Below are 26,839 nucleotides of genomic sequence, written 5' to 3'. Positions count from 1 at the left end.
GACTGGACCTTTGATCTTGGCAGAATTTATGGTTTGTGAAAATTGATTGGTTTGCTGCAATGGGCCCGGTGTTTAAGGACAGTCCAAAAAACGTCAACAAGGTTGAGGTTGGGGCTTTGTGAAGACCATTCTTGAGGCTTAAAGTTATCCCTCAGCATGATGCCTCCACAGCCATGCTTGACAGTTAATTTAGTGTTCTTGGGTTTGAACGCCTCCAAACATACGGTTGGACGAAGAGAGTTTAAAAGCTGCAGCCAATCGTGACAACTAACCACAAGTGAATAGACTAAATGGACAATTACTCGTTTTTTTCTTCCTAGCCTTACGTTTAGCATCATGATGGATTCAATTTGACTTCTTTTGATTCTAATTTGCTGTTAAATCCAGACCAGAACTGATAGTGATATTTTTAATTTAACAATCTCTTCTCTAGCCTTTGTAAAATAGTAAATAAATACAGCCAGCTTGTATTTGCCAACTGTAGTTTTAAACCTCAATTAGAGAGATGGGAAGGCGCTGTTTTAGTTTCCACATTATGATTGTCAAACTTCAACGTTTGGGCAATTTAAAGCAAACTTTGGGGATTTATGTGAAGACTTTTTATATATTTACTCTTCTACTTCTCCAAAAACTGTGCTGCGTGTGATGCAACAGTGCCATGTCAGCCTGAATATACAGACGTATGGATGTCTGCAGCTGCTAAACGACATAGAGGTGACATCCTAACTGCAAAATGTTACTTTTTTATTGAAAAATCTGATAAATACTCTGCACACAAGAAGCATAAAAGCAATTCTAAACATTTGATGAATGGCTTTATACATATGTATATACTGTGGAAAATAATTCTATTCTATTATTGTTTAGTGTCTTTTCACATTTACGTGACCTTAGATGGTGTTCTGTTTAAACGCCACAGTACTCAGACATGGTAAACCTGGAATTATTTGTCAGTTTTTGAAAACACTAAATAAAGGCCAACACAGTAAAAGTTTTATTCATTTCAGGTTTGCTGAATTTGAGTATTGAAATTTTCAAGTTGGTTTTCATCTATATATTTCATCTATATGCCAAAACGTATTAAACATCAGTAGAGTAAACGTTTCACAGATCACAGAACTGTGAAATAGCCAGGATCAGAAGTTCCAAATCAGATACTGACTTTAGTGATGTACATTAGAAAGTTCCCTGTGGGCTGCAGTCATGAGACTTCCTAACCCAACCTTCATCCCGGGATTTTTGTTCCTCTTTCACTTCTGCTTCGAGGTATCTCTAAAGGCAGAGAACGCCTTGTGAGAAACCGAATGGACCGGTCCTGAGTCAAGTCACATGAGCTGAAGAAAAAATGGTTTATGTTTCCGCTTTTCACTTTCAAAGCAAACAAGCCTCAATTTAAAAAAAAAATGAGAAAAGAAATTGGTCAGGGAACATAAACTTTATAGATTTTATGGCCACAGCTTCTGTTTAAGGCACATTATGGTGAAAATGTGCATTAACATGCAAAGGCATTTATTCCAAGTTTTCAACTTCTTTTCAACGCAGTCCACGTCAGTTATTATCCAATTGAGTTCAGTGCACTAACATTCAGAGTAATATCTGAATAGTAAGCTAAGTTGCAAAAGTTTTCAAAGGCCCATCTGGCGAAGGCAAACAACAAGAAAGAAAGAGATTACATACTTGCACTTTACTTTATTCAGTTAGAGTAGGCCTACAAAATACACCAAAGATTAAATCTTTATTATACAGTATAGACCAAAACTTTGGACACACCTTCTCATTCAAAGAGTTTTCTTTATTTTCATGACTATGAATATTGTAGCTTCACACTGAAGGCATCAAAACTATGAATTAACACATGTGGGATTATATACTGAACAAAAAAGTGTGAAACAACTGAAAATATGTCTTATATTCTAGGTTCTTCAAAGTACCCACCTTTTGCTTTGATTACTGCTCTGCACACTCTTGGTATTCTGTTGATGAGCTTCAAGAGGTAGTCACCTGAAATGGTTTTCACTTTACAGGTGTGCCCTGTCAGGTTTAATAAGTGGGATTTCAAGCCTTATAAATGGGGTTGGGACCATCAGTTGTGTTGTGCAGGAGGTGGATGCAGTACACAGCTGATAGTCCTACTGAATAGACTGTTAGAATTTGTATTATTATGGTGACAGACTCACCAAGAGAAGGGCTTGGTGTAGAGCCAGATGAATTGGTTTTGGCATCTGGAGGTTTTCAGGGCATGATCCACAGGAATGAGAAGCTGGAGCAGACCCTGAACTCACTGGAGGAACTATTCACCACTTCTGCACTTGGGAGCACCACTGGATCCACCAGAATCAGATGGGATGTCCAGGTTGCACCACTGGTACCGTCACTCCTGCAATCCAATCTTGAATAACCAGATGACAACATATGAATGGACTATGAAGGATGTGTCCTGATTACTACAAAGTTAAATATTACTTCCTTTTATCCTATGTTGCTGTCTACAACAAATACTAAATAAGTTAAAAACAGGACAGAACAGACAGGTTTTTAAATGAAGCTTTTATTCTGCCATGTTTCCAGCACGATTCTGCTAAGACTGCGGACATCTACTGCACATTTGAAGCTTAAATGTTAAAATAGGAAAGAAGAATGTTGAAAAATCTAAGAGGCAAAAGATGCTACCCATCAGCTACGTGATACAAAGAAATCTGGATGATAATTGAAGGTAACTGACTGATAACACTATCGCTCCTCTCATCATGCCACCACTTCTTCTGGTTCTTATTCTAAACATGCAAGATTCTTACATAAACTTGATTATCTACATTACACATTAAATCCACATCTAACCTTTCTTTCTGGGTGCTTTACCTTAATGTCGTTAAGGTATGACTCCACCTGCTGGAACAATTGGGAATAATTTCGACAGCAGACGTCCAGTCATCACTTAAAGAAAGTGGAATCTCTCTTTCTCAGTAAGTTTATAAATGAGCTCTACTTCTGACCTAAACTGTTTCATTTCCAGATATTAAAAGATCAAATCATACTTTTGAACTGGTGTCAAATTATTAACTTAAACATATTTTAGGACCAGATCAAATGCGTGAACCCAGGTAGAAATTCATAGGCTACCCAACACTGTTTAACATCTTTTAATACCTCATACACTCCATCAGTTACAAGAGTTTTAAATTTTAATGATGGTAATAATTCCCTGAGTGTTCTTCAGTTAAATTATCATCTAATCCATCATGATCCACTAAAGGGTCAGAAAGAAAACCTGGCTAACATCTGGTGTGGCATTTAAACCTGCGGCTGACTGCTAATGATGGCTTCTTTTTGTCATAAAACTAAAACCCATTTCAAACCCAAGGACAATAGATCAGCTGTCAAGCATGGTGGTTGTAGTATTTTACATAGGGGTTGTTTCAAACTGGATGAAATAAAAAGGTAGGACAACCTCCAGCTTCTCCATCGCTGAAACCTGGTCTAAACTGGAGACTCCCAACAAGTAAATCATTACAAACACACAACAAACCACAAGACAAAAACAGATAAGGTTGAATTTATTACGTTTAGAATAAACTGAGTGCATCAACATTTTAAAATATAAAACCACATTTCCTGACTTAAGCCATTGTTTGACCATAGTCCATCATATTAATAAAGCCAAATGTAGGCAGCCAGAGGTTCATGGCGGGGAGATATTTTCCTTATTGCGGTTCCTGAGCCGACACGGTGCTGCTCATCTTGTCTCTGTGGTGAGAGTGAAATCTCCTGGCTGCTGCTCTCCGATTTCTCTGAGCGTCAGTCAGTCCATCTGCAACTTCTTTTGCCTGCACTGTAACGCCTGTCTCAGACCGCAGCCCCGACTGTACCTCCTCAACGCTCTGAGCAGGTAAATCTTTCAGCCACTCCTGGTAGTAACCACGGAAACCATTGATGTGCACCAGGTAGTTGTTTCTGGATTTGTACTGGGATTGAGAGAACAAAGAGGGAACAAATCAAAGAGGGGAATTATCTGAAACGACGACATCTGAACATGAAATGAAAAGAGGATGATGCCGGAAGGTGTTAAAAAAAAAATTATGTGAAATGAACAAGGCTGGTTGTTTATTTGTAACCGTTTTCATCCATGTGTGCTCTGACCTGGTTGTAGTTGGGAGGATACTGCGCAGCAAACTCCAGCTGCCGGATTATGACCTCATTAGGCCACACGCTCAGGTTTCTCATGCTCCTCAGGAGCGTTTTCAGGTAGGTGTAATCCAATCTCCGAGTTGCCCGACCAATCAGAGCAGAGAACACGTGGACATTGGGCCGGAGTCCTGCGTCCTGCAGGAACAGTCAAAGAGACCATTTTTACAGATAAGCAACCAAACCAGATCTATTCCTCCTCAACTGTTTAGAATGGCTTTTTATGCTTCTTGTGTGCAGAGTATTTATCAGTTAGGGTGTCACCTCTATGTCTTTTAGCAGCTGCAGACCTTCCTCCTGCCGATCACAGCCTAATGCGAGGCATCCATACGTCTGTATATTCAGGCTGACGTTGCGCTGTCGCATCACACGCAGCACAGCCTGGGGAGAGGTAGAAGAGTAAATATATAAATGGTCTTTACACACATGCCAAAAGTTTGGTTTAAATTACCCAAATGCTAAAGTTAGACAATCATAATGTGGAAACTAAAAGAGCGCCTCTCCATCACTTTAATTAAGGTTTAAAACTACAGTTGGCAAATACGAGCTGTGTGTGTGGTAGCTCCTTACTGCCTGTATTTATCGACTATTTTACAAAAAAAAAATGTTTTGGCTGTCAATCAGATTCCAAATTAAGTAGAGATTGTTAAATTAAAAATATCAGTATCACTTCTGGTCTGGATGGACTAGAGGTCATTTCCCACAAGTGTTATTACAGCAAATTAGAATCAAAAGAAGCCAAATTGAATCCATCATGATGCTAAACGTAAGGCTAGGAAGAAAAAAACGAGTAATTGTCCATTTAGTCTATTCACTTGTGGTTAGTTGTCACGATTGGCTGCAGCTTTTAAACTCTCTTCGTCCAACCGTACGTTTGGAGGTGTAGAGGTGAGGCGTTCAAACCCAAGAACACTAAATTAACTGTCAAGCATGGCTGTGGAGGCATCATGCTGAGGGATAACTTTAAGCCTCAAGAATGGTCTTCACAAAGCCCCAACCTCAACCTTGTTGACGTTTTTTGGACTGTCCTTAAACACCGGGCCCATTGCAGCAAACCAATCAATTTTCACAAACCATAAATTCTGCCAAGATCAAAGGTCCAGTCAGATCGTGACCCAGTTGGTGGCTACAGGGAAAGAATGTGTTTGAGGTACGACTTGCTAAGTGACAATTAACCAAACATTAGTGGGCGTATATCTCTTAGCCTGTATTTTAGCTTTGACCCTGTTTTATTAAAGAAATACTGTAATTAATTCAATGTTGTGAACCAATTTCTTTGTTTTTAAAACTAAATTTAAGCTTTTTGAATATGTATAATGTATATGTATATAACGTAAAAACATTATACCCGTAAAAAAAAAAAAAAAAGGATGGCTCAGATAAAACCATGAAAGCTACAAATTATTGCATATCAACTTCAACCTTCTTCAATTTTTCATGTCCTGATTCCTACAAAATTAAATGTAAAAATTAGGAAAAGTTTTGAAGTTTAAGACGTTTTTATTTTGTCCCGGGTCCAGAAAAGAAAATGTTTCCAGAACAATTTAGCCATGATGTTGTGTAAATCACTGTCATGGATCTGGGAACCTAAACTTGTGAAAAATCTAGAAAGTGCTTTGGTTTATGACCTGACAACTGAAAACTGTTCTCTCTTGACAAGGTTTTTATAAAGCTGATTTGAGTAAAGCTCATCGATCTCTTGCTTAGATAAATACACTTTTTTCCACAGCATTACTCTAAATATCTGACGTTTGACTGTTCATCCAATTCTTCCTACTAATACAGATACCAGCTTTGCAGAGTAATCATGCATGTATTGTCTCATGCTTTGGTTTCAGACACAAAGCTGATCATGTTAGACCAATATAAGATGCACAGGTGGATACCAGTAACTGTAGGAAAGAAAATGACTTTGTAATCCAGGGGCAGCTTGTTCTGATTCAACACACACAATTCGTTTAAGATTGTTTTTTGTGTGGACTGTTACCTTTGCATCCTCAAGGGCACCTGCTCTGACGGTTCTGCGAATGGCGGAGTTGAAAAACGCTAAATCGAGCTTCACCTGATGTTGCTTGGCGGCCTTCAACAGCACCTGCAGAGACTGGAGGCCTGGCTCCATTGTGTCAACCATGAGTGTAAGAGTTTTCAGGTCTGGACTCAGTCCGTTAGCCTCCATCTTCTCTAGAAAACCTTTAGCTCCACCAATAAGGGCCAATCTGTCAGATGCTGTGTCTACAGAGCTGAGAGCGAGCACAGCCCCTCTTTTGCCTTCGAAAAAGTCCAGCAAATTAGGAGCTATAGACTCAGCTACTATGTCAGAAGGTAATGAGATGTTTTCCGTTTGTCTGACTGGGATAAGATGGGTGGATTCCTCCTCTTCATTGCGTTTTCTGTCCATCTGACTATTGCTGTGGGCATCGTGTTGAAGAAACAGCTGCCTCTCCAGAAGGTTGATGTCTATTACACCCTTGCATCTGCCTTCTGACACATCTTCCTTTTCCTTCCAGATTTCAGACGTCAGCAGAACACTTGATGCTAAGGCTGGATTACCAATCCCACAATCCCTGGCGGTTCTTAAGAGTAGGGTATAGTTCTTTGAATCTGGCAGAATCCCCGATCGCAGCATTTGACGCCACACCTGCAGTTAACAGAAACAGTTAAAGCAGAGTGCAAAGACAACAATATGACAATTTCAGGACAACATAATGTGAAGGGCAAGAGATTTAGCTGCCGAAGATTAAGAGAAGCAAAACAAATTCTTGTAATTACCTGCAAAGCCAGTCTGAATCCCGTTTCTTTGTCCGTCAAACAGCCCATCAGCAGGTAATGAAACGTCTCCTGAGTTACAGCATGTCCATTCTGCAGCATCTCCTGCAATCACAAGCAAACTCTTGATTAGACTCAACCCGGCGTCTTAAAGTCCCACATGAGATGACAGCTGTCATACCCGGAGTGTGTGAATGCAGGCTTGGAGGTGATTGGTGATGGCGTGGGTCTTGAGCAGAGCGTGGTACGTAATGGTGCTCAGGGGGTAGTTTTTACGATGGAGCTCTTGTTCCAGCTTCAGGGCTTGCTGGAGCCCGGCTTGCTTCGATGGCGACTCTGCGCAGGCATTGAACAGTGCGGTGTAGGTTGCATCTGTTGCAGCTAGACCTCGCTTCTTCATCTGAAGGAAACAACAATGATTACCAGGTGACCGGCTGAAAGAAAAGCCACTACGCATTTCCCTCTTTTAAAAGACAGAAAAATTTGCCTGTTGAGAATATTTCTGTCACAAAAAACATAAACAGCGAGGTTGTGTAACACTAAAGGAGCACCACCTATCACCTGGATTCCTACACTACATTCCTACCCTTTTTTAATGTAAAAATGACAAACCTTTCCAGACTTAACTTTCCAGAGTTCTTGCTCATTTACGTTCATTTTAAAATGTAAAGTCTCAAATTTGGACAAAAAGAGAAACTGGAAAAAAGTAAGTGCTAGAAGGAAGGACATGGGGAAGAATTGTTGGTAGGACAAGAAAAAAAGGGAAGACGGCAAGGAACAAAGAATGAAGGACATAAGGGAAATAGGGGAGAAGGAAGGATTAGATAAGGAATGAAGTTGTAAAGATATAATCTTCTCAGCAGCTGGAATACTTGTTGCTTTTAAGATTTAAATAAAAGCAACTACATCATGCAATACATTTTAAACTGTTGTCTAAATAGGGTGAAACTGTGGTATTTTGCTCAAAGTTATACCATGAGAAGCTCATACTGGCCAATGCCTACCACCAAAATTATGTACTATGCAATAGTCTGCAGTCACCCTTGCAAACAGAGGTGTATTGGTTTGTAATATTTTAAAATGATATTGAGCAATATATAATAGTAGGGATATATTCTAGTCACTGAAAAGGGTGGGACATTCATCAAATAACACATATAGTATTGCAATGTAAAATAAGGGACACACTTAACTAGATAATTTGTTGTTCTTAAACCACTTGGTTACTAATTGTGCAGTATCCTTTAGCTCATTTTCCATTTGGAAGAAGTATTTGTGCCCAAACTTTAACATCGCAAGATGCTGCTTTAATATTTCCATGTTCTTTTGTTTTACGATTTATTTTATTAAGTGCACCAGTCCCTCATGCAGCACCCAACACAGCATAATGCTGCCACCCTCTTATTCACATTTGAGCTGGTTTTTTCAGGAATGTAGGCTTTCTCCTTTTTAAAACAAATGTAACAGTGATTTTACGACCCAAAACTTCTATTTTAGTTTGATCAGACCACAGGATTTGTCTCCAAATATTCTGGTCTTTTGCTTTTGTACACTGGTTGATATGAACTTTTTGTAAAAAAAAAACATGTTTCTCTCTGAGAATCAGATTCCTTTCCCTTCATAAACAGTATGATGGTGTTTATACTTGCATATAGCGATTTAACCAAACAACTATAACCTTGTGGAGGTCCACATTTCACTTCCTGATATCTTACCTGATTTCTTTCAATTTTTTTTTTTTATTATTTTAAACAAAGAAGCAGCATATTTGGGGTTTGGCCTTCAAACAGGTGTGTCTCCATTTACCTCAAACATAGTGAATTAACCCATTAGAAGCTTGACATCATCAGGTGGGCATCGTAAATTGTTTAAACCAATAGTAATCTACGAGTATGTAAATTTGTGACTTTAGAAAGTATTAAAATTTGTTTTAAAAGGGTAAATGATTTTAATAATCCTAACCGATCTAAAACAGGAAGTTTAGTCTGATTAAATCCCAGAAAAACAATGGTTACATTAATTATATACATTAAACTTTAGTGCACTACTTAAACGCCTCTAAATGCAACATAAACCTTTAGGAATACATATTACAGGGTTGTTGGATTCAACTGCGACATTTTCTCCTACATCATTGTAGAGTTTGAAGGCCTTTTGGAGTTGTCCAGCTCGACCACAGCCTCCAATGAGCACAGAGTAGTTGAACTCCTCAGGCTGCAACCTCTCCTCCTTCAGCATGTTTCTGCTGAACACATCCAGAGCCTCCTGCAGCTGTGAAACAAGTAAGCACATCTTTTTATAGCTAAAGATGGAGAAGAAAGTCACATACAAAGCTCACTAAGCCTAACCTTGTTCTCCTTGATCAGTTTCTTGCACTGTAAGAAGTACCAGTAGGGAGTATTTTTCCTCACAGGCCTCCTGATGGGTTTCCTCAGCTCCTCCAAATCCTCTTCCTCCTCCAAGGAATCATCTCGGTGTCGCAGGTCGCGGAGGTCCGGGCTGCTCTTCCTGAACGACCTCCTGGAGGATATGTCCTCAGACAAGGAGCCAAAGTTTTCCCGGTCAGTTAAGGGTCCAGCATCCGCTCTGAAAGAGGCAGACAGGGACACAAACCTGGCAGAGGGACCCACAGAGAGCCGACATGGAGCCGCTGAGAGGACTGCGAACCTGTGGTCTAATATTCTCAGACCTCCTATCAGTGTTTTTGGAGTCCTTCTCTCTGAAGAAGAGAGAGAAAACCTGGTTACAGATATTTTACCCCAGCGCCGTGAACAACACCTCACAGCTAACATCTTTAAGCTTTAAAAGCTTTAAAAGCTTAAACCACGATGTGTTTCTTCCTGTAGTCTGAACTGAAAGTCAAACGTCTGTTTGGAGGAGACCATGTTGATCTGAACCACCATGCTTCAATCACGCAGTAGTCCAGACCTGAATAATAGACTCTGAGACATGACTTAGAGAACAGATTTAACAGCTTTTAGCAAACACATGAATAATTTAGACAATAAATCGAATTTAAAATAGATTTTCTTTGCTTGCTGCTAAACGAGTGGTGGAAAAAGCTCATTCCAGCCCTGCATTGCATCGATTATATCATCGATGGATTTTTCTGCCTGAAGCGAGATTAGACATTATTTACAAAACACGCAATTATCTTAATGTCCACTAGGGGGCAGTGCGCCCCCTAGTGGACATTAAGACAATTGCGTGTTTTTCAGGGAGTGGCGGTTTCTAGACTACAAACTTTTCAAATGTACATTCAAGTTACAATGTAACTTAAATGTCCAAGTAAACATGCAATAATTAAGTGAAATTATGCTGCAGTTAAATAGGAAACAGATTCTAAGTTTGTTAACTCATACAATGTACTAATGTACCTTTCATCTTAGAAGGGAATCATTTCCTTTTAAACGTACTACATATAGTAATTTAGTACACCCTCTTTTAAGTCTAACATTATCATCATAACAATATTATCTTCGAATCTTTCAGGGAAACAAAACGTTTACAACAATGAGCTAAATACTGGTATTATCACAAAGCATTCCCAATCTGGTCTCGATAATCCATCTGATTTCCTTCTTTCCCTTTCTTAAGACCCCTTTGGGTATTTTTAAAAGATAACAAAACTGTCAAATTAAAACGGCCTCTCTTTTCAGTTTTAAAATTATTAAACAATTACCCTAAGTGTTAAAAAAACATACAACAAATTCTCGCAGTCATTGTTTATTAAACATAAACTAAGTAAAAAAAAAATAAAAAAAAACTACATAGGAAAAACTTAAGATACCCTTGCTTGTTACACATGACTTAAAAGAGAACGTAGTGGCAAGGTGCTGCCTCAATAAAACACTTGATTAACCAGTCATCAGTGAGTGTGACCCCTTCTTTAAAACAGGTCTTTTTGCAGTTTGCTGCTCTGTAACATTCAGGTGTGCATTACCTCAGTGCCAAGGTGGAAATTAGCATTAGCAAGGGCCTAAGAGAAGCAATTGTTGCTTCCCATCAATCTGGGAGGGACTAGACCATTTCCAAACAATTTATAATGATAACTGCCAGTGTTCAAGTGTGTGTCCTTGAATGCTTAGAGAAACTGTAAAAACCAAGTGCTCCATCTCAGACTATAGTAAGCACGGTGATGAAGGGGTGATGATTTGAACATGTTTTGTAGGAACATTAAGTAATTCAGTGGTCAAACTATGTGTTAGAATAGAAATCTGTTACTTTTGTCTAGTTATCCTGTTCTTTTTCTAGACAGCTTTTTATGCCATTGGAAGCATCTGTAGATCATGTAGGGAACTTCTCTACTTTAAATATTGATTTTTTAATGAGATTCAGTCTCTCTGTAGGATAATAACACATCCGATCACATAGTGATAGAATTAGACTTGCACATGTAACCTCAGGACAGTTAGTTAAAAGCCAGCTAATGTGACGTTATCTTTGTTGGAGTTGTGGCTTGCAGTGCAACCCGAGCACTTAAACAATTCCTCAATCAAGGTTGGTGTCTCCTGGTCTTCCTTGAAAATCATCCAGTCAAATGTGAAAGCATCTGATCCAAAGGTTAAAGGTTGTCTTGACAATGTTTCCAAACACAGCAGACAACCTACAAGAAGAATGACTGAAAATGAAAATAGTTTAGACGTAATAATTGTTTTACTAATAAGTAAAACTCTAGAACTAAACGCAGAGCTACTTTGCTTTTAGTAGAATTGAATGTCTCATTATTTGGGTTACTACAGGAATCAGGCACACTGGCCACACAACCAACCAATAAAATATAGTCCTTCACGATTAAACTACACAATTAACAAATAACCCAATTGGTTTGGTAATCAAATGAAGAGATATCACATTTTTAAATATGTTGTTTTTTAAATCAAAATTCCATCTTTTTAGAGGATAAAATGAAAGTTAAAATATCAAACAAAAATCTTCTTAACAATGTACACAGCTCATTAATGACAGTTATATATTAAATGTAATCAGAATCAAGTCTGAAGTTGTCTGTGGCTTAACATGTACAATCCAACAATGCCACTTTTATTCATAAAACGCATCTTTAGAAACAGATTATCATCTTTTCAGTGGAGACTGGTTTGCTGTTTAAACTTTTACTTTGTAGAAAAAAACATGCGCACAGGAAATAATTGAAAAACTACTCAAATGAGTTTATTACACCATTTGTTGAGTCACAGCTTCATTTACAAAGTTTCATTCACTATAAATATTGTTGGCACTTTTTTTTAATGTAACAGAGTGGCTTAACAACTGAAATGATTTATGACTGGGATGCCTGAGTAGCACCATGTGTACATGAATGAGTAAATGTCCTTTTACAAACCATTATTATCCTGCTATGAAAATGTAAACATTTATAGCTGATGTATTTCTTTAAAACTGTTGCCATGACCCGATTAGAAACTTGGCAGATATTGTTTCAGTACATTTTATTTACAGCAGCAGCAATCGCATTGAAGATCACTGGTGACGTCACATCGGTGATAAATGCGGAGGTTGTGCCACGTGGCTCTGGAATAAAGTTATCCGATCCAGCAGCGTCAGTGGAATACCCCTGATGACCGAGGGCAGGTCCTCGTGTTGTAACGGATAGATGACCACACTGAGCGCCGAACGCTCAATGGAAAATCTAACAGAAACAGAACACACAGAGCTGATTTGTGGATTTGTTGGACAATAACCTTATAACCTACCTTATAGAGCTGTGAAAAAGTATTTACCCCCCTACAGATTTCTTCTGGTTTTGCTTTTTTGTTATACTTAAATGTTTCTTAAAAATTGTAATATTATATAAATGAAACCTGAATATAACTCAAACCTGGGTAAATACAAAAAATTATTTTCTAATGATGGTTTCATTTATTATGGGAAAATGCTATTCAAACCAACCTGGTTCTAAAATCAAACAAGTAAAAGTAATTATTTTAATTGAATTACATGGGAGGATTTCCAGCATGGTCTGTTAGGGTTATGTCTGTTTTTTGGGGAATCCGAGATCGGCCTTTGTGTGGTTTTTGGTCAGCAGTGGTTTTGGGCTTGGAAGCCATTTTTTTTCACTCTCTTATTGTTGAATTATGAACACTGACCTTAACTGACGCGAGTCAGGGTTGCGGAGCTTTAGATGTTCTTCAGGGTTCTTCTGTGACCTCCCGGATCAATCGCTGATGAAGTCTTTGGGGCCAACAGTCTATTTACAGAATCAGCAGCAAGGGTTTTGGTAGGGCTGCAATGAACTATTATGTTGCTAATCGATTAATTTGTCAACAATTTTTTTGATTAATCAAATAATAATTGGATAGCAAAAAGTGCTTAATAGAAGATTGTTTTTTACAGAATTTGAAGCAGTTGAAGCGAAAACTATGCCACTTGAGGAGTTCTGGATAGAGCATATTTACATACAAAGAAAGTTTTTCATATTAAATGCACAATTTATATATATTTTGTAGAATGTTTTGCCTGATTACTGCACTGAGTGGATTTTTCTTTCAGCAAATGGCATATTTTAGAATCTGTATACTCCAGTTAACGATTATTGGATTACTAAATTAGTTGACAATTATTTCAATAATCTATTAATCATGATTAATCCGATTAATTGTTTCAGCCCCAGTTTTTAGTTTCCCTTAATGTCCGCTTAGAGGGTGATCATGAAAGCAGCAGAGAAACTGGGGAAACAAGACTTGGGTACAATAAGCTAAAACGTTTCCCCTTTTTCTTTGACAGTTGACTTCCTGTACCAGACATCCTGAACTTTATAGAATCCTATCCTGTTGGGTCTGCCGTCGGTGGATGATTGGACCATGTCAAGAAGCCCCACAGTCTGAAAATGTAACGTGATGTGATTTGTATGTGACACAAACACCAACAGCAGCCCTGACTGCTGCTCAGTCCATGGCTGTCGTCAGACTCAGAGTGAAAGAGGAGAGCCGAGGAGGCTGCAGGCAGCAAGATGAAACCCTCTGGATAAGTACAGGAGGGAGAGGGAAGCTAGAGGACGTGTGAGAGTAATCTAATACTTCCTAATGCTAAGTTGCTATAGTGGTCATATACACAATAAGCCCAGCGTACAACAATTTAACAGTTAAAGATATTAGTTATTAAAATATGCTTTGACTAGCGTTGTGCTCCAGCCATGGGATGAAAAATGGACCGAATTGTACACAATCAAAGAGGAAGGTAGGGACATCTGCTTCTTTGATTACACACACTAACCTACTGCCCTGGAGAGAGGAGTCACAGCTGGAATCCCCATGATGTCATGGAATCCCTGAACAAAACAGTTATTCAACCACGCCTCGTTCTCGTTTATCTGCACCGGCAACACAAGCTGGTCGCAACGAGGACGAAGTGCGCAAGAGGGTCTGAAACTTGCTAGTCAGAAAAACTCTAACTACGAAGAATCCCAGGGATCCAGAGTTGACTTCGATTTGATGTTAGCTTATCCATTGATCGAATGACAACCAAAAAGTACTGCTGTACGAGTAATCTAGCATTTGTTGTAATAGGAAAAATTAGGACAGCAGAAAGAAAGGCGTAATTCTTTCTGAGCTTCTGCAGAATAGGGATCTGAGCCAGAGGTGCCCCAGACGGCGTCTCTAATCACATCATGTAAAGCGGTTTCTTTCCTCTCTGCCTGAGAGGAGACGACATAGACAACTCAGAACGATTTACGTATGTGGTGGTGTCTGGGCTGTGAAAATTAGTTTAGGATAAAACCTAAATATTGTTTATTTCATGGTCCAGTTTGCTCAGTTTTATCTGTTTTCCTTCGTCTCCTCGATCTAACCTGCTAAAAATAATTTTAAATATTCTTTAATACTGTTTAACATGCCAAATGTTTTCTCTGGTAGCAGCTAACAAGGTAGTAGCTCTCCTTTTTCCACATGGTAGACAGCTTTGTTTTTCAACAAAGCTCATCTCATTCGCTCCGTAATTGTGAGATAATGCACAGTCAGCCCCCGTATACATATTAAGAGCAACAAAACATGGAAAATCCACTTTTTTAGCCCTTAAATACATTTTGTTGTTAAATTTAATCTCTCTAGGTGCTGTTTGGGTAGTATTTTTCAATCCGTTCAGTTTTCACTATTCTCTTTTACGTTTTTTGAACTGTCACAGTATTTGCTGCAGAACAGCTAAACAAGGTCACGAACTTCCGGCTACCAATTTTGCGTATCTGCCACTTTTATTCCTGTTATTTTGTAGTCCAAGCTCACATATGCCGAAGCTGCAAGTGTATAAGTCTAATGTTCGGTTGTTGGGTGTATTAACCCACACAAACAATTACACCGTCCCCCAGTAGCAGAACCTTTTCAAAGTGTCTTGTTAAATTTAAAAATTTATTTTTCATGGAAATGTATCCACATCAGTGAGGAAATGTCTCTTTGTCTGAGTGAAGCATGTCAAAGACGAGTGCCTTCAGCAACCTCCGTCAGGATCAAGAAGGATTTGCTGAAAGATTTCATCTGATTAAGGAGTCAGTTCCTTTTGTCTATGGAAACGACGGACACAGCAAAGCGGTTGGCTGCAAATAACGCTAAAATGACAACAAACTTTATTTTAGACATGAATTTATTGTGTGTTGATATGGCGTCCTGGACATTGTTTTGATACCAGTAGCATCGTGCCTTCTGCTGACGTTAATGCTGTGTGCTGCTTTTAGCTCCTTGAGAACAGAACTGTACTGCAAGTTTTGAATATTATTATTACATAAACAGTTTTGCATTGTTTTTGCCATGTTTCTGCACCGCTAGATAATTGTATCTCTTTTATCAAACTACAAAAATGGCCGAACGGGTTAAAGTTGAACGATCCTTGACCTGTAGGGGGGCGGGGTGTGGAGTACCTCAACAGCATTTAAAAGAGATGGCACCAAAACGAGTTGCTCTCAGACGCACCTCAGAACAGGGATAAAAGAGGAACTTGTGGAGCTACAATAACAAGGAATTCAGACCAAAGCGTTGCAGTTCCACTTTATATAGACCACAACTGAATGATTTAAGGGTGAAAAGGAAGGATTTAGAAGTATATGTCCGATTTAATATTTGTAATAATGGTATTTCGTGCACACGTGAAACCAAAGGGTTGTTAAACACGCGGTCTTCACTAAAATTGCTAACTGTAATGTTAGTGCCAGGAAGGTCAAATACTTACATATGATTTGTTGGCATCTTGTGAGAGTCCATAGAAGTTCCTCTCTGTCATTTTAGTAGTCCATTACTCCATGTGATGGCTAGGTAATATAACATTAAGATCAATTGTCCTAAAAAGTTTTTGACTTATAATTCTGCAAATATTATTTCCTTAATTATTATTTTTACTAAAATAATGGTGACAGATTAAAACAACGTTAAAAATCAAATATCCAAAAGATTATTGACTTCTAATTTGGCAAATCAGTCTTTAAAATATTATTTTATTAAAACAGTGTTTTACTTTCCTTCCATTGTTATAGGTTGTTTGAAGATATAGCAATGGTTGTCCTTAATACGTTTTAAAAACTAATTTGACCTCATTTCCAAATATTCTCCAAATAAACCTTGGTTCCTTAACATAAATATCCACATTGAACTGTCATACCATTGCATCATTCTTATTGGTTCCCCTGTTTCCTTTATTTGTACGGAGTTCATTAGTTTTCTTTGTTCTTTAAGGTTTGCTTGGTTTTTTTTAGTTGCATTGTTTCTAGTCTAATTAACAAGTTTATTAATTTAAGTATTTTAACTTGGAGTTGAACAGTTTTTGTAAATAAATTCTCATATAATTCTCATAAGTTGTTGTGAATTTATTCCAAATGTGCGAAGAGTTTGTTGTTTTGAGAATGCCAGTGCTCGAATCACTCTATTACCCTTTGCTCTAATACCACTACGATATTGGGCTGGCACCAAAAATCAGTAATGGTTCCATGGAACCGTTACTAATGGAAAAGCCTAAAAAGCAAGTAGAGCCATGCCTAACCATGCTGAGTAGGGACTACTGAAAAAAGGAACATTACTTGGATCCACCTAAACGCCCTCCTTGGCACTATATGGCCCAAGAATTCAAGTTATGGTAAAAATAAGTTTTTTTTTTCAGATGGAGAGTCAATTTGGCAAAAACAGCTTTCAGGTCTTTTATACGTTGTTCTGGTGTAGGTGAGAAAATGATCACATCGTCAATGTCGACAAAACAATTCTTTACTCTTAGTTCTCCAAGCACCTCCTGCACGAGTTTGCTGAAAACAGGTCCCAGCGTTTTTCAGTTCAAATGGCATGCACTTAAACTAATACCAAAAGGTGTTTTTAGTGTTGTCTTGGCTTTACTTTCTTCAGCCAACGCCATTTGCCAGTAAGATTTCAAATTGTAAGTGCTGAAAATAGATGCTCTGTTCATGGATTTCAGAAACTCATGAATAAGAGGCATGGGCTTGGTGTCCTAATGGGTTTTGGCATTGAAGGCCCTATAGTTCACACAGAACCTAAAATGTTATCTGGTTTTGGGACAAGAACCACAGGAAAAGCCCAAAAAGATTGAGAGGGATCCATGATGCCATCTTTTATTATTTGTCACTATAAGGGTGATACTCTGTATGCTTTGCAGCGTACCGGTGTCTCGCCGGTGTAAATTCTGTGTACTTCAATAGACGTTTTACCTAAAGTGTTACTGTTGGCCACGCTTGAAGGAGTCTAACCACTGGTAGATGGTCCAGATCTTCTAGTCTTAATTTTGAGGGTGGAGTATCTGTGTCTTTAATGGGCAGAGCCACAATCAGACTCAGATGTGCTGGACCTGGATACACAGAGGAAGTGGCTGGAGATGAAGAAATGAAAGGGCGAAACGAATAACCTCGGGGACCTTTGACTCCATAGCTGTAAGCACCTAGATTGAAGACGGTAGAGGTTTTAGTCAAGAAGGTCTAAAATGTTGGGAAACTTGGGGTTAGTGTCCTCCAAAAATATAAAAGTCTCCAACAATCACATCATTCTAAGCCAAGAGTACAGAATAGTTGTTCTTCCCAAGCTGCTGTAGGTTTTTCTATTTGCTAGGGAAAACTTCTGGCTGTCAGCTTTTTCTAATAGTTCACCTTTCTGACCAATTTCTTGCCACTGACTATGCCTCTTCAGCATGAAGGTGCAGGCTATATCTAGCACAGTGTATTTGCTTTGTCTCTCACCTCTCTGGGAACATATAAAAGTGAGGATGTTGTCTTCAGGCCTTAGTGAACAACGGATACAACATCTCGTATGATTCGATTGATTTGACTTTGTGAAGTGCCTTGAGACGACGTGTTGTGAATCGGCACTATATAAATTAAACTGAATTGAATTGAACCTGCTCTTCTGGAGTTCATTTTTGGCTGTATTTTTGCAGGGGGGCTTGCCTTTTGATTTATGCTAGTCAACCTTCCCCCAATAGGCCTTAGCTTCTGCACAATCTCTTTCCACTTGAGACCCTACTATAACTAGCTGGTCCATAATGATGACTGTTGATTTCCTCTGGCATGTTGATGTGAAGACTGCTGGAGCCATTGTGGTGGGAGGTGACATGTGACATTGTAGACACCCTTCCCGGGGGGTAGAGCACTGATGAGGGGTCGGGTAGCTGTAGAGCGATCAGAGCGATTCAACTTCTGCGCATCAACCTTTTCATTTCTCATCACAACTCTGTAAACACTGAACCAACTATCCTTCCAACTCTTTCAGTGTTGTGATCATATGTTCTTCTATTGTCTGTCTATATTTGTTCTTAGGTTTTGTTCTCTATTTAAGGGACTGCTCACAGAGTCCCAAAGGTTCTCTAAAGCATTAACCTTCACAACCACTGTGGTTAAGTCATCTTTAAGTTTAGGGAGATCTGCTATGGGGAAATATGGTATAATCTTCCTCCGCCTCATTCTCTTCATTGTCTGAAACACACAGTGAACTCAGTGAAGATGTTATTTCACCCACTGGATTTCTTCTGGTTACCCAAGAATCACCTCCTCTATCAGTGACCGCCTCTAGACTCTCTAAAGGTGGGCTGGAAATTTTGGCATCAGCCTCAGCATGTAATGAATCGTGTACCTCAGCTTCAGGTTGTTGATTGTGTGTTTCATCCATAATAACAATAAAGTTATCACACTTAGTTTAGCATAACCCAAAATAATTTGTGCTTTCGGTCCTAACCATTTACAGGAATTAAATAAACCGTCTCATGCTGGCCACCAATGGAATCATCGTAGGGAAACTGCTTTCTGTATTTATTCAGGTTATATTAATCTGATATTAATATTTGTTTGATTATCTAAAACATTTCAGTGTGACAAGAAAGCAAAATCAGAAGAAATCTGTAAGGAGGTAAAGATTTTTTCACTGCACAATGAATTCAACACCGTTTTGACTGACCTGTCCAGCAGGGACTTCTGCAGTGTCCGACAGGCCACGAGGGTGCCGCCCATAAACATGTGGCACATTACGACTTGGCAGCATCGCTCCATGAAGGTCTCTGTGGCGGAAGGGTCGAAGGTGCCGCTACGTGAGATGAGGCAGAGTCGCTGCAGGCAAGAGCAGCTGGACAGGGCCTCAAAGAAAGACGCGTTGGCGTTCAGGTACGGCTGCTCTAACCTAACACACACAAAAACAATCAACAAGCAGAATAAAGATGAAAATTCAGAACACAGAACACCACACCACCAAAAGAGAGGAATGTGGATGGGTGGATGAATGGATGCATTCAGACAATACAAAAGAAAATAATGTCTGGAATAACATAGTTTTTCATTCTCGTCTTTGTGCATGCTTATCGATACCTTGCAAATTTTAAAATCAAATTCCAGCTTTTTCAGGCTGCATAGAAACCCAGATTTGACTGTTAATAGAGCCAAATGCAAATTAAATAGAAGAATAAATTAGAAAAAAGAAAGCATGTAATTAAAGGGATATGTGCCTATGTTTATATTGTCACCATTCATGCAGAGCCAAGTATTTTTGTACAACATGAAGGTATTTTCTGACCTGAGTTCCTGCAGCTGTGTGCACTGTGTAAGTGTCTCCAACAAGGCAGCTGTGTAGTTCATGGTTTTCAGCGATCCCAGGTTGGCTAAGGATAACACACGTAGGTCTCTGCACTGTCTAGACAACTGTACCAGTCCTGTTCCTCTGAGAACTCCAGGGAGTCCAGCCAGTGTCAAACGACGCAACCGAGGTAAAGCCTCAAGTGCTGCTAGGTGTGCATCTCCAACTCCTTGTGCCCAAGCGCACATTCCACGAGGCTCCACGCTGGCACGGGTGCATGGCTCAAGCCGCGGCAGCGCTGAAGCAAAACCTGGACCAATAAGCTCAAATGTTTCTAAAGTCTGGCACCCATCTATGAGCGAAGACAGTCCAGAAGTGCTGTCCCCTGCCAGAGAAGGCTCTGAATCAGGTTTATAATTCTGGAGACCCACACGTGGAGCCTTCTTTAGTCCCTGGAACAACAGGGAGGGAGCTAAGTTACGCGCAGAGATGTGAATCATATTTACACCATCGGACAAAGCGCATGCAGGCAGGGTCAGAGAACGTAGGTGTTTGAATCTCCCCAAGCTGGCACAAAGGTGTGTTTCTCCATCCAGCCCAGGTGAGCATTCATGATGATAATGTGTGTGCATCAGGTTCAGGTGTTTAACGTTGGAGCAGGCTTCAGCCACCTGGCACATTGTCTCTGCAACCAGCTGATCCTCCACACTCCTGCACTCCGAGTACGGAACATGGTTGATCCCGCTGAGGTTGAGGCTGATGAGCTGTGAGGCATCTCTGACTCCTCCGTTCAGCAGCGACTGAAAGACCTGTGGCCACAACGCAGGACAGCGGCTGAAGCTCAGGTGCTTGGGGCTGTTTCCCTCCAGGGCTCGTTTCAGGGACATCGGATCGAGCCAGGTGCGCGGGAGTTGCAGCGCCATCAGGTCTCCACGCCGACCCAGGCTCTGAGCCAGCGAGGGAGCAGCGGGCCAGTGAGCCGGATTCGGACCAGGAATTGAAACAAGGAAAACTCTGAGATGCTTTGGAATGTGAACGCTAAACACGGCCAGGTAGAGAAGTAGCAACGTCTGGTTAACCTATTGCAGAAAGGACATAGATCCATCAAAGTGTTCATTACAGATGGGGGACGGTTCATTTCACAGGAATCCTAAAAAACTTACCTCTCCTGGGGCCAGCCTGGCTGTGAACTCCTCCAGCTGTTCGTAATGTGGCACGCTGCTCTGGCCGACCATCAGCTGACAGCAAACACCGACGCCTTCTCTGGTCACGTCGGAGATGTCAAACTGCAGCATCAGCCTAAAACACAAAGGCAAACAATAAATGATATTAACACTGCTCTAAGAAACAAAAATTAAGAAATAAATACTAAAACACACAATCACAGGCAGTTTTGTAACCGTGCTTAACTCCACCAGTGTTTTATTACAAAAGCTCAAACATGCAGGCAATAAAACAAGGTGCTGTAGTTATGCTGAGAACATTACCAAGAAACTACAGCTAAGCAATTTCTTGGAATGAACTTAATCTGTCATCTTTTGTAAATGATTTTATTACCTAAAAACCTTGAAACAAACAAAAAAAAACACACATTTTAAAAGAATTGTTGGTCTTGCTCATAAAACCCTAGTAAAATACAGTGGTCATTTTTGCTGCTAAGAGTGATCTGTAATAAACATTTCTCTACTGTTAGACAAGAATTAATGTACAAACTGAAGATGTCTTATTTTGAAATGATACTTACTTTACATATGGCAGTCTGAGGTTGTACAAATGATTCCTCACACATTGTTTTAGTTAGGTCATTACAGAAATAGAGATGTACATAAGCATATGTATCTAGGCATTTTACCATCTGACTCTTACTTGCGGAGTTGGGCACAGCAAGGCACCACGCCGTAGCTTGGCGTAAACAGTGTCTGTCTCAGCTCCTTGAGGCGGCTCAGAGAATCCACGGCTTCTGAGCTGAGCAAAGCAGAGTTGAAACAGGGCCTAACATCAAAAGCCAGTGATCTGAGCGAAGACAGAGAGGATAAGAGACGCGACAGGCAAAGGGAAGTGAGGCGGCAGCCGGTGACATCCAGATGTGTTACTCCTCTGCAGCGTGCGAGTTGTTCCAGCGTGGAGCCCGACAGCCAGTAGCAGCTGTTGAGGTTGAGGGACTGCACATGATTGGCCAGCAGCTTTAGTGTGTGACGGACCAACTGATCATCAGCCTGGAAGCAAAGGAAAACAAGGTTTATTGAATGTTTTGGTTAATTAAAACCAGATCTGCCACCTATTCATCCAGTTTAATGTTAGGAAAGATTTTATACCATGAGAACATTTCCTATAAGAGGGTATTCTGTACGTTGTGCATGAGCTTGTATTTGAACTAAAGACATAATTAAATCAGATAACTTCTGACTCCTGAAGCATCATCATCTCCAATGAGGGTAACAGATTGTTTTTAAACTGCTTTACCAGATATTCTTCCGACAATCTGACGTTTGTAAGCAGGGTTTTGTCGTAGCAAAGCATGTGTAACTTCTGGCAGACATTTGCCACGTTGGTCAGTAGGTCGCACACTGGAACATTACGGAGGATACAGAGCAGGATTTCGTCAGACAAATCCGACATCCCAACTGAGGCAGATGACAAGGTGTCCTTGTCACATATAGCCTGAGACACAGAGAAAAAATATCAGTGTTAATCTGATGAAGATCTCAGGTTCAAACCTCAACTGTCCAGGGTTTCATTTGTGGAGTTTACATGTTCTCCCTATACATATATTATTTATTTTGGGATGCTCGGGGGTCCTTTAACAAACCAAAAACATGCATTTTACAAAAACAACTGATTATAACTAGTCTGTAGGATGGTCTGCATGTGTTTATTTATCAGAGCAGATATAGGAAATTGTTAATTTTCACATTTAAGAGTGATTAAAATATGTCTTCCTTCAACCAAGTCCAAGTTGCAATGGGATATGCGTTTTCCAGCAATAGGATTGTTGATGCAATTTTGCAGAAACTACAAATTTCCTGACACTCAGTAAAGGATTGCAGTACTTCATGACCTGAGCTAGGCAGCTGTAGGAACTCAATTGTGCATTTTTTGGGAAGGAGTGTGTGCCATTACATTTGGCATCAAACTAACATATCCTTTCAGAAAAAGTAAATCCTACTGACAAACATGGAGATGGCAGAGTAATGGTCTGGGACTGCTTTGCTGTTTTTAAGGACTAGAAAAACTTTCCATGAGTGATGAAACAATCAATAATTTTGCTTTCTAGTAGAAACCCTGTACGAGAATGTCCAGCCATCAATTTGTGATCATAAGTATAAGCACACTTGGGTTATACAGCAGGACAATGGTCAGAAACACACAGCTTTAGGCGGCTTAAAAAGAAATGAAGGTTTGGTAGTGGCCTAGTCAAAGACCAGACCTAAATCCAATTAAGATGCTGTGGCATAACCCTACAAATGTCATTGATGCTTTAAAAGCACAATTAAAACATTTCCGCAAAGAAGAACGGACTTAAATTCCACCAAAGTGATGTAGAGGACTCCTTAGCAGTTATTGGAAACACTTGATGGCAGTTATTGTTGCCATGGGTGACACAAACACTACTCAGGTTATCTTTGCCTGATGAATGGTGGTGGACTTTCGGAGAACACCACCCCCATACACCCCCCTCACCATCCTCAACAACACTGTATCGGCCGTGGACCACTTCAGGTTCTTAGGAACCACCATCTCTGAGGACCTGAGATAGTCTTCACACATAGACACTGTTCGAAAGAAGGCCCAGCAGAGACTGTACTTCCTGAGGCAACTCAAGAAGTTCAACCTTCCACAGGAGCTGTTGGTCATCTTCTACACTGCCATCATTCAGTCTGTCCTGTCTTCATCCATCTCAGTGTGGTTTGGCTCATCCACAAAACAGGACAGGTCCAGACTACAACGAATAATCAGGACTGCAGAGAGAATAATCAGGGCTGACCTTCCCTCCATCCAAGACCTATACAGGTCTAGGGTCAAGAAAAGAGCTGCTAAAATCTCTGCAGACCCCACACACCCTGCACATAAACGGTTTAGAGTTTTACCTTCAGGCCGCCGCTACAGAGCACTGTTCACTAAAACCAGCCGCCACAGAGACAGTTTCTTCCCCCAGGCTGTTTCTCTGATGAACATTCAATAGAGTACAAAACAATAGCATACAGATGTTGCAAATGCACCTTTTCTATTAGATGTGTGTAAATTGTAAATTTGTATATTCTGTAATGCAAAAACAGAACAAAAGAGCAAAGTGTACCGGAGGCAAATTCCTTGTTTGTATGCACGAACTTGGCAATAAAGCTGATTCTGATGAAATGTTTGATGTCCTGAAAAATGTTAGTATAAGAAACAAACACACACACAAAAAAAAAGCAAAAACAGAATAAATATACGGGGTGGTAATTTTTCACATCATGGTATGTACAAATGTGCCCCTGTATGCTGAGACAACGCAAAAAGTAACCTAGATTAGGTACAAAGACAACTATTATACACTATGCTGTGCCTCCCATTAAAAGGAAGCGCATAGTCGAAAAAATAGTTGCATTTTTTCCTTCACCTTGTTAAACTGGTGAGCCATATCAAAACGCAAACGAAGACTTGAAAATATGTGTCAGTCTGTCCCGCTATCTCTGAATATTACATAAATCTAGTGGGGAAATTGAGCAGAATTTTGTCTTTAGCCTGGAAGCGATGACATTAACGGGCGTCAGGGTATCTAACTCGTGTTGTTAAACCTCGCCTGCCTACCTGCTCGATTTGTCGATCCATGCCCTCTACAATCCCAGATACAGCTTCATTCATGATTGGTGTTTTTTCCCCTTAATATTAGTGAGAAATTAAACCAGCCAGCCTTTCATGTTCTGCTTTCACACCGAACCACAGGCAGTTAGATGGCCGTTAGCTGCTACACGGAAGATATTTGAAGCTGCACCAGCGGGAACAGTTTTATGGATGGATTAACTTCCTGCAGATAGACGAATAATAAACCTATTTTTAGATTAAAATTTTGTTTGATATTAGTATGTCACATTTAATGCACATCTCTCTACATAAAATATATGTATTTTCTTAAAAGTGGACGTACGTAATCGAAATCAGTTTTCAATCAATTTTCAGACTATAATAATAATGTATTATTATTTTTAATTCACTGTGATTTATTTCAAGTATTTGTTTTTGTTACTTTGATAATTATGGTTTAAAGCTGATTAAACACCAACATTAAGTTTAACAGAAAACTGGAATGTTGCATAAGAAAAATTGACAATTTTTAAATACCATGGTCATGTTATAGACTACACAATAATGGGGTAGTTGTCCAGCAGAGACAACTTCCACAAGAAGGGTAAGCCACAAAAGATCTTTGCTGAGGAAGCTGGTTGTTTAGAGCATCATAGTGGAAAGTTGAGAGGAAGAAAAAAGTGTGGTATAAAGATGTGTACCAGGAGGGATATCCACAGCATTGACAGGATTGTGAAGCAAAGCATGTGTAAGAGTTAGGTGGAGATTCACAAGGCATGGCCTGTGGCTGGAATCTGTTCTTCCAAGAGCCACCCCACACACATGTATCCAGGCCAATGGGCTAAAACTGTAGGATCCCTTGGGTTAAGCCATTCCTGAACCAGGGAAACAGTGTCAGAAGTGTCTAACCTGGGCTAAGGAGAAAAGGGACTGGACTGTTTCTCAGTTATTCAACTTTATCTTTCCAGATAAAAAGATACTTTTGCATTTAATTTGGAAGTCAAGGTCCCAAAGTCTGATGGAACAGTAGTCCGCTGATTCAATTTTTAACAGTCAGTGATGAGCCATGTCAGGTACTGGTGTCAGTCCACTGTGTGTTCTAAAATGATAAATTGTGTGTAGCCATTTACCAGGACATTTCAGAGCACTTCATGCTTCCATCCACGTTATACAGATGCTGATTTCCTTTTCGAGTTGGACTTGGCACCTGCCCACTCTGCCAAAAGTACCAATACCTGCATAAATGACTGCGATATTACTGTGCTTGATGCCAAACTGATTTAAGACAAGATAAACATTAGGAAACACTTAATGAGAATTAGTAAACAGATTTAATAAAGTCATGTCAGGCCAAGAAATCATTTAGACCTAAACCAAACAGAGAAAATATGAAGTATTGGCAAGAGGAAAACAAAAGACACCATATTAACAAATTCAGATGAAAATGCTATTAATGCAAGCTGGGTGTTCTTAACACCCAAGTGCCATAAGCTGATCACCTCCAAGACATGCCACATCGATACAATAATTCATGCTAAAGGACCCTAGACCAAGTATTAAGTGTATATGCTGTGCATTTCTTATTGGTCCTATTTTGTATTCTTTTTGTCTGAGAAACTGAATTTTGGGTTCAATTAGCTGTAAGCCATAATTATCCAAATTAACTCTTCAAAAAACCATGGAATATATCACTCAATATATAATGATGCTGCATTGTAAGTGACTGTGTATTTTTGAAATGAATTAAAAAGACGAATAAACTTTAATAATTAATTTGTAGAAATGCACCTGTAGATTAAAATTCAAGTCCTGAGTCATTGCAAACACTGTCACCCACTGGCCAATATGAGTAACTGCATGACACATTTCTCAAAGCAAAAATGGCTGGTACATGACACCCAGCTCGGGAGAGGTTTGACAAAAAAAAAATAATGAAAGGACTAATCTGGTTATTAATTTTACAAGAACTGGTTTTACTCTGGGCAGAAGTAGTGCCAACTTCTTGTAGTTCAGCAGTAATTTCAATCAAAAGTATTTTTTCATGCACATTAAGTTTATTGTTAGAGATTGTAGCTTGGTGTTTTGGTCATTTTGGCAGAGAGGTTTGATTATAT

At 39.6% G+C, this 26,839-nt stretch overlaps 2 protein-coding genes across 4 annotated transcripts; both read right to left on the bottom strand.

Annotated features, from left to right (window-relative positions):
* Positions 1–3,537: 3,537 nt before the first annotated feature.
* ptcd1 (pentatricopeptide repeat domain 1) lies at positions 3,538–9,946 on the bottom strand. The gene is made up of 8 exons (XM_047364486.1): positions 9,297–9,946; positions 9,079–9,219; positions 7,130–7,348; positions 6,952–7,053; positions 6,170–6,820; positions 4,447–4,563; positions 4,138–4,320; positions 3,538–3,962 (listed from the first exon to the last, which is right to left on the bottom strand). Exons 1-8 carry the CDS (start codon positions 9,738–9,740, stop codon positions 3,702–3,704), a joined length of 2,118 nt encoding a protein of 705 aa, XP_047220442.1. The 5' UTR covers positions 9,741–9,946; the 3' UTR covers positions 3,538–3,701.
* A 2,149-nt stretch (positions 9,947–12,095) lies between these two features.
* Positions 12,096–24,900, bottom strand: fbxl18 (F-box and leucine-rich repeat protein 18). Of its 3 annotated transcripts, none has more exons than XM_047366965.1 (7): positions 24,732–24,900; positions 22,404–22,601; positions 21,807–22,156; positions 21,104–21,239; positions 19,941–21,019; positions 19,332–19,550; positions 12,096–12,598 (listed from the first exon to the last, which is right to left on the bottom strand). In XM_047366965.1, the coding sequence occupies exons 1-7, from the start codon at positions 24,783–24,785 to the stop codon at positions 12,442–12,444; spliced, it is 2,193 nt and encodes a 730-aa protein (XP_047222921.1). In that variant the 5' UTR covers positions 24,786–24,900; the 3' UTR covers positions 12,096–12,441. The 3 variants fall into 3 exon arrangements, with proteins under 3 accessions (XP_047222921.1, XP_047222922.1, XP_047222923.1); XM_047366966.1 differs by lacking the exon at positions 12,096–12,598 and adding an exon at positions 15,527–17,826; XM_047366967.1 differs by lacking the exon at positions 12,096–12,598 and adding an exon at positions 18,832–18,853.
* Positions 24,901–26,839: the final 1,939 nt, after the last annotated feature.

The sequence above is a fragment of the Girardinichthys multiradiatus genome, chromosome 5, assembly GCF_021462225.1.
Source record: "Girardinichthys multiradiatus isolate DD_20200921_A chromosome 5, DD_fGirMul_XY1, whole genome shotgun sequence".
In the NCBI taxonomy this organism is placed as follows: domain Eukaryota; kingdom Metazoa; phylum Chordata; class Actinopteri; order Cyprinodontiformes; family Goodeidae; genus Girardinichthys; species Girardinichthys multiradiatus.
Note: the sequence above shows the minus strand (reverse complement) of the source record. Positions and strands in the feature narration are given on the sequence as shown.

Coding starts and splice junctions, on each gene's coding strand:
- fbxl18 (XM_047366965.1), bottom strand. CDS start 24,785: ATGAATGAAGCTGTATCTGGGATTGTAGAGGGCATGGATCGACAAATC. Junction 22,602..24,731: donor TGGATCGACAAATCGAGCAG/GTAGGCAGGCGA, acceptor TCTGTGTCTCAG/GCTATATGTGACAAGGACAC. Junction 21,020..21,103: donor CCAGGCTGGCCCCAGGAGAG/GTAAGTTTTTTA, acceptor TTTCTGCAATAG/GTTAACCAGACGTTGCTACT.
- ptcd1 (XM_047364486.1), bottom strand. CDS start 9,740: ATGTTAGCTGTGAGGTGTTGTTCACGGCGCTGGGGTAAAATATCTGTA. Junction 9,220..9,296: donor AACTGATCAAGGAGAACAAG/GTTAGGCTTAGT, acceptor CTTGTTTCACAG/CTGCAGGAGGCTCTGGATGT. Junction 3,963..4,137: donor ATCCTCCCAACTACAACCAG/GTCAGAGCACAC, acceptor TCTCAATCCCAG/TACAAATCCAGAAACAACTA.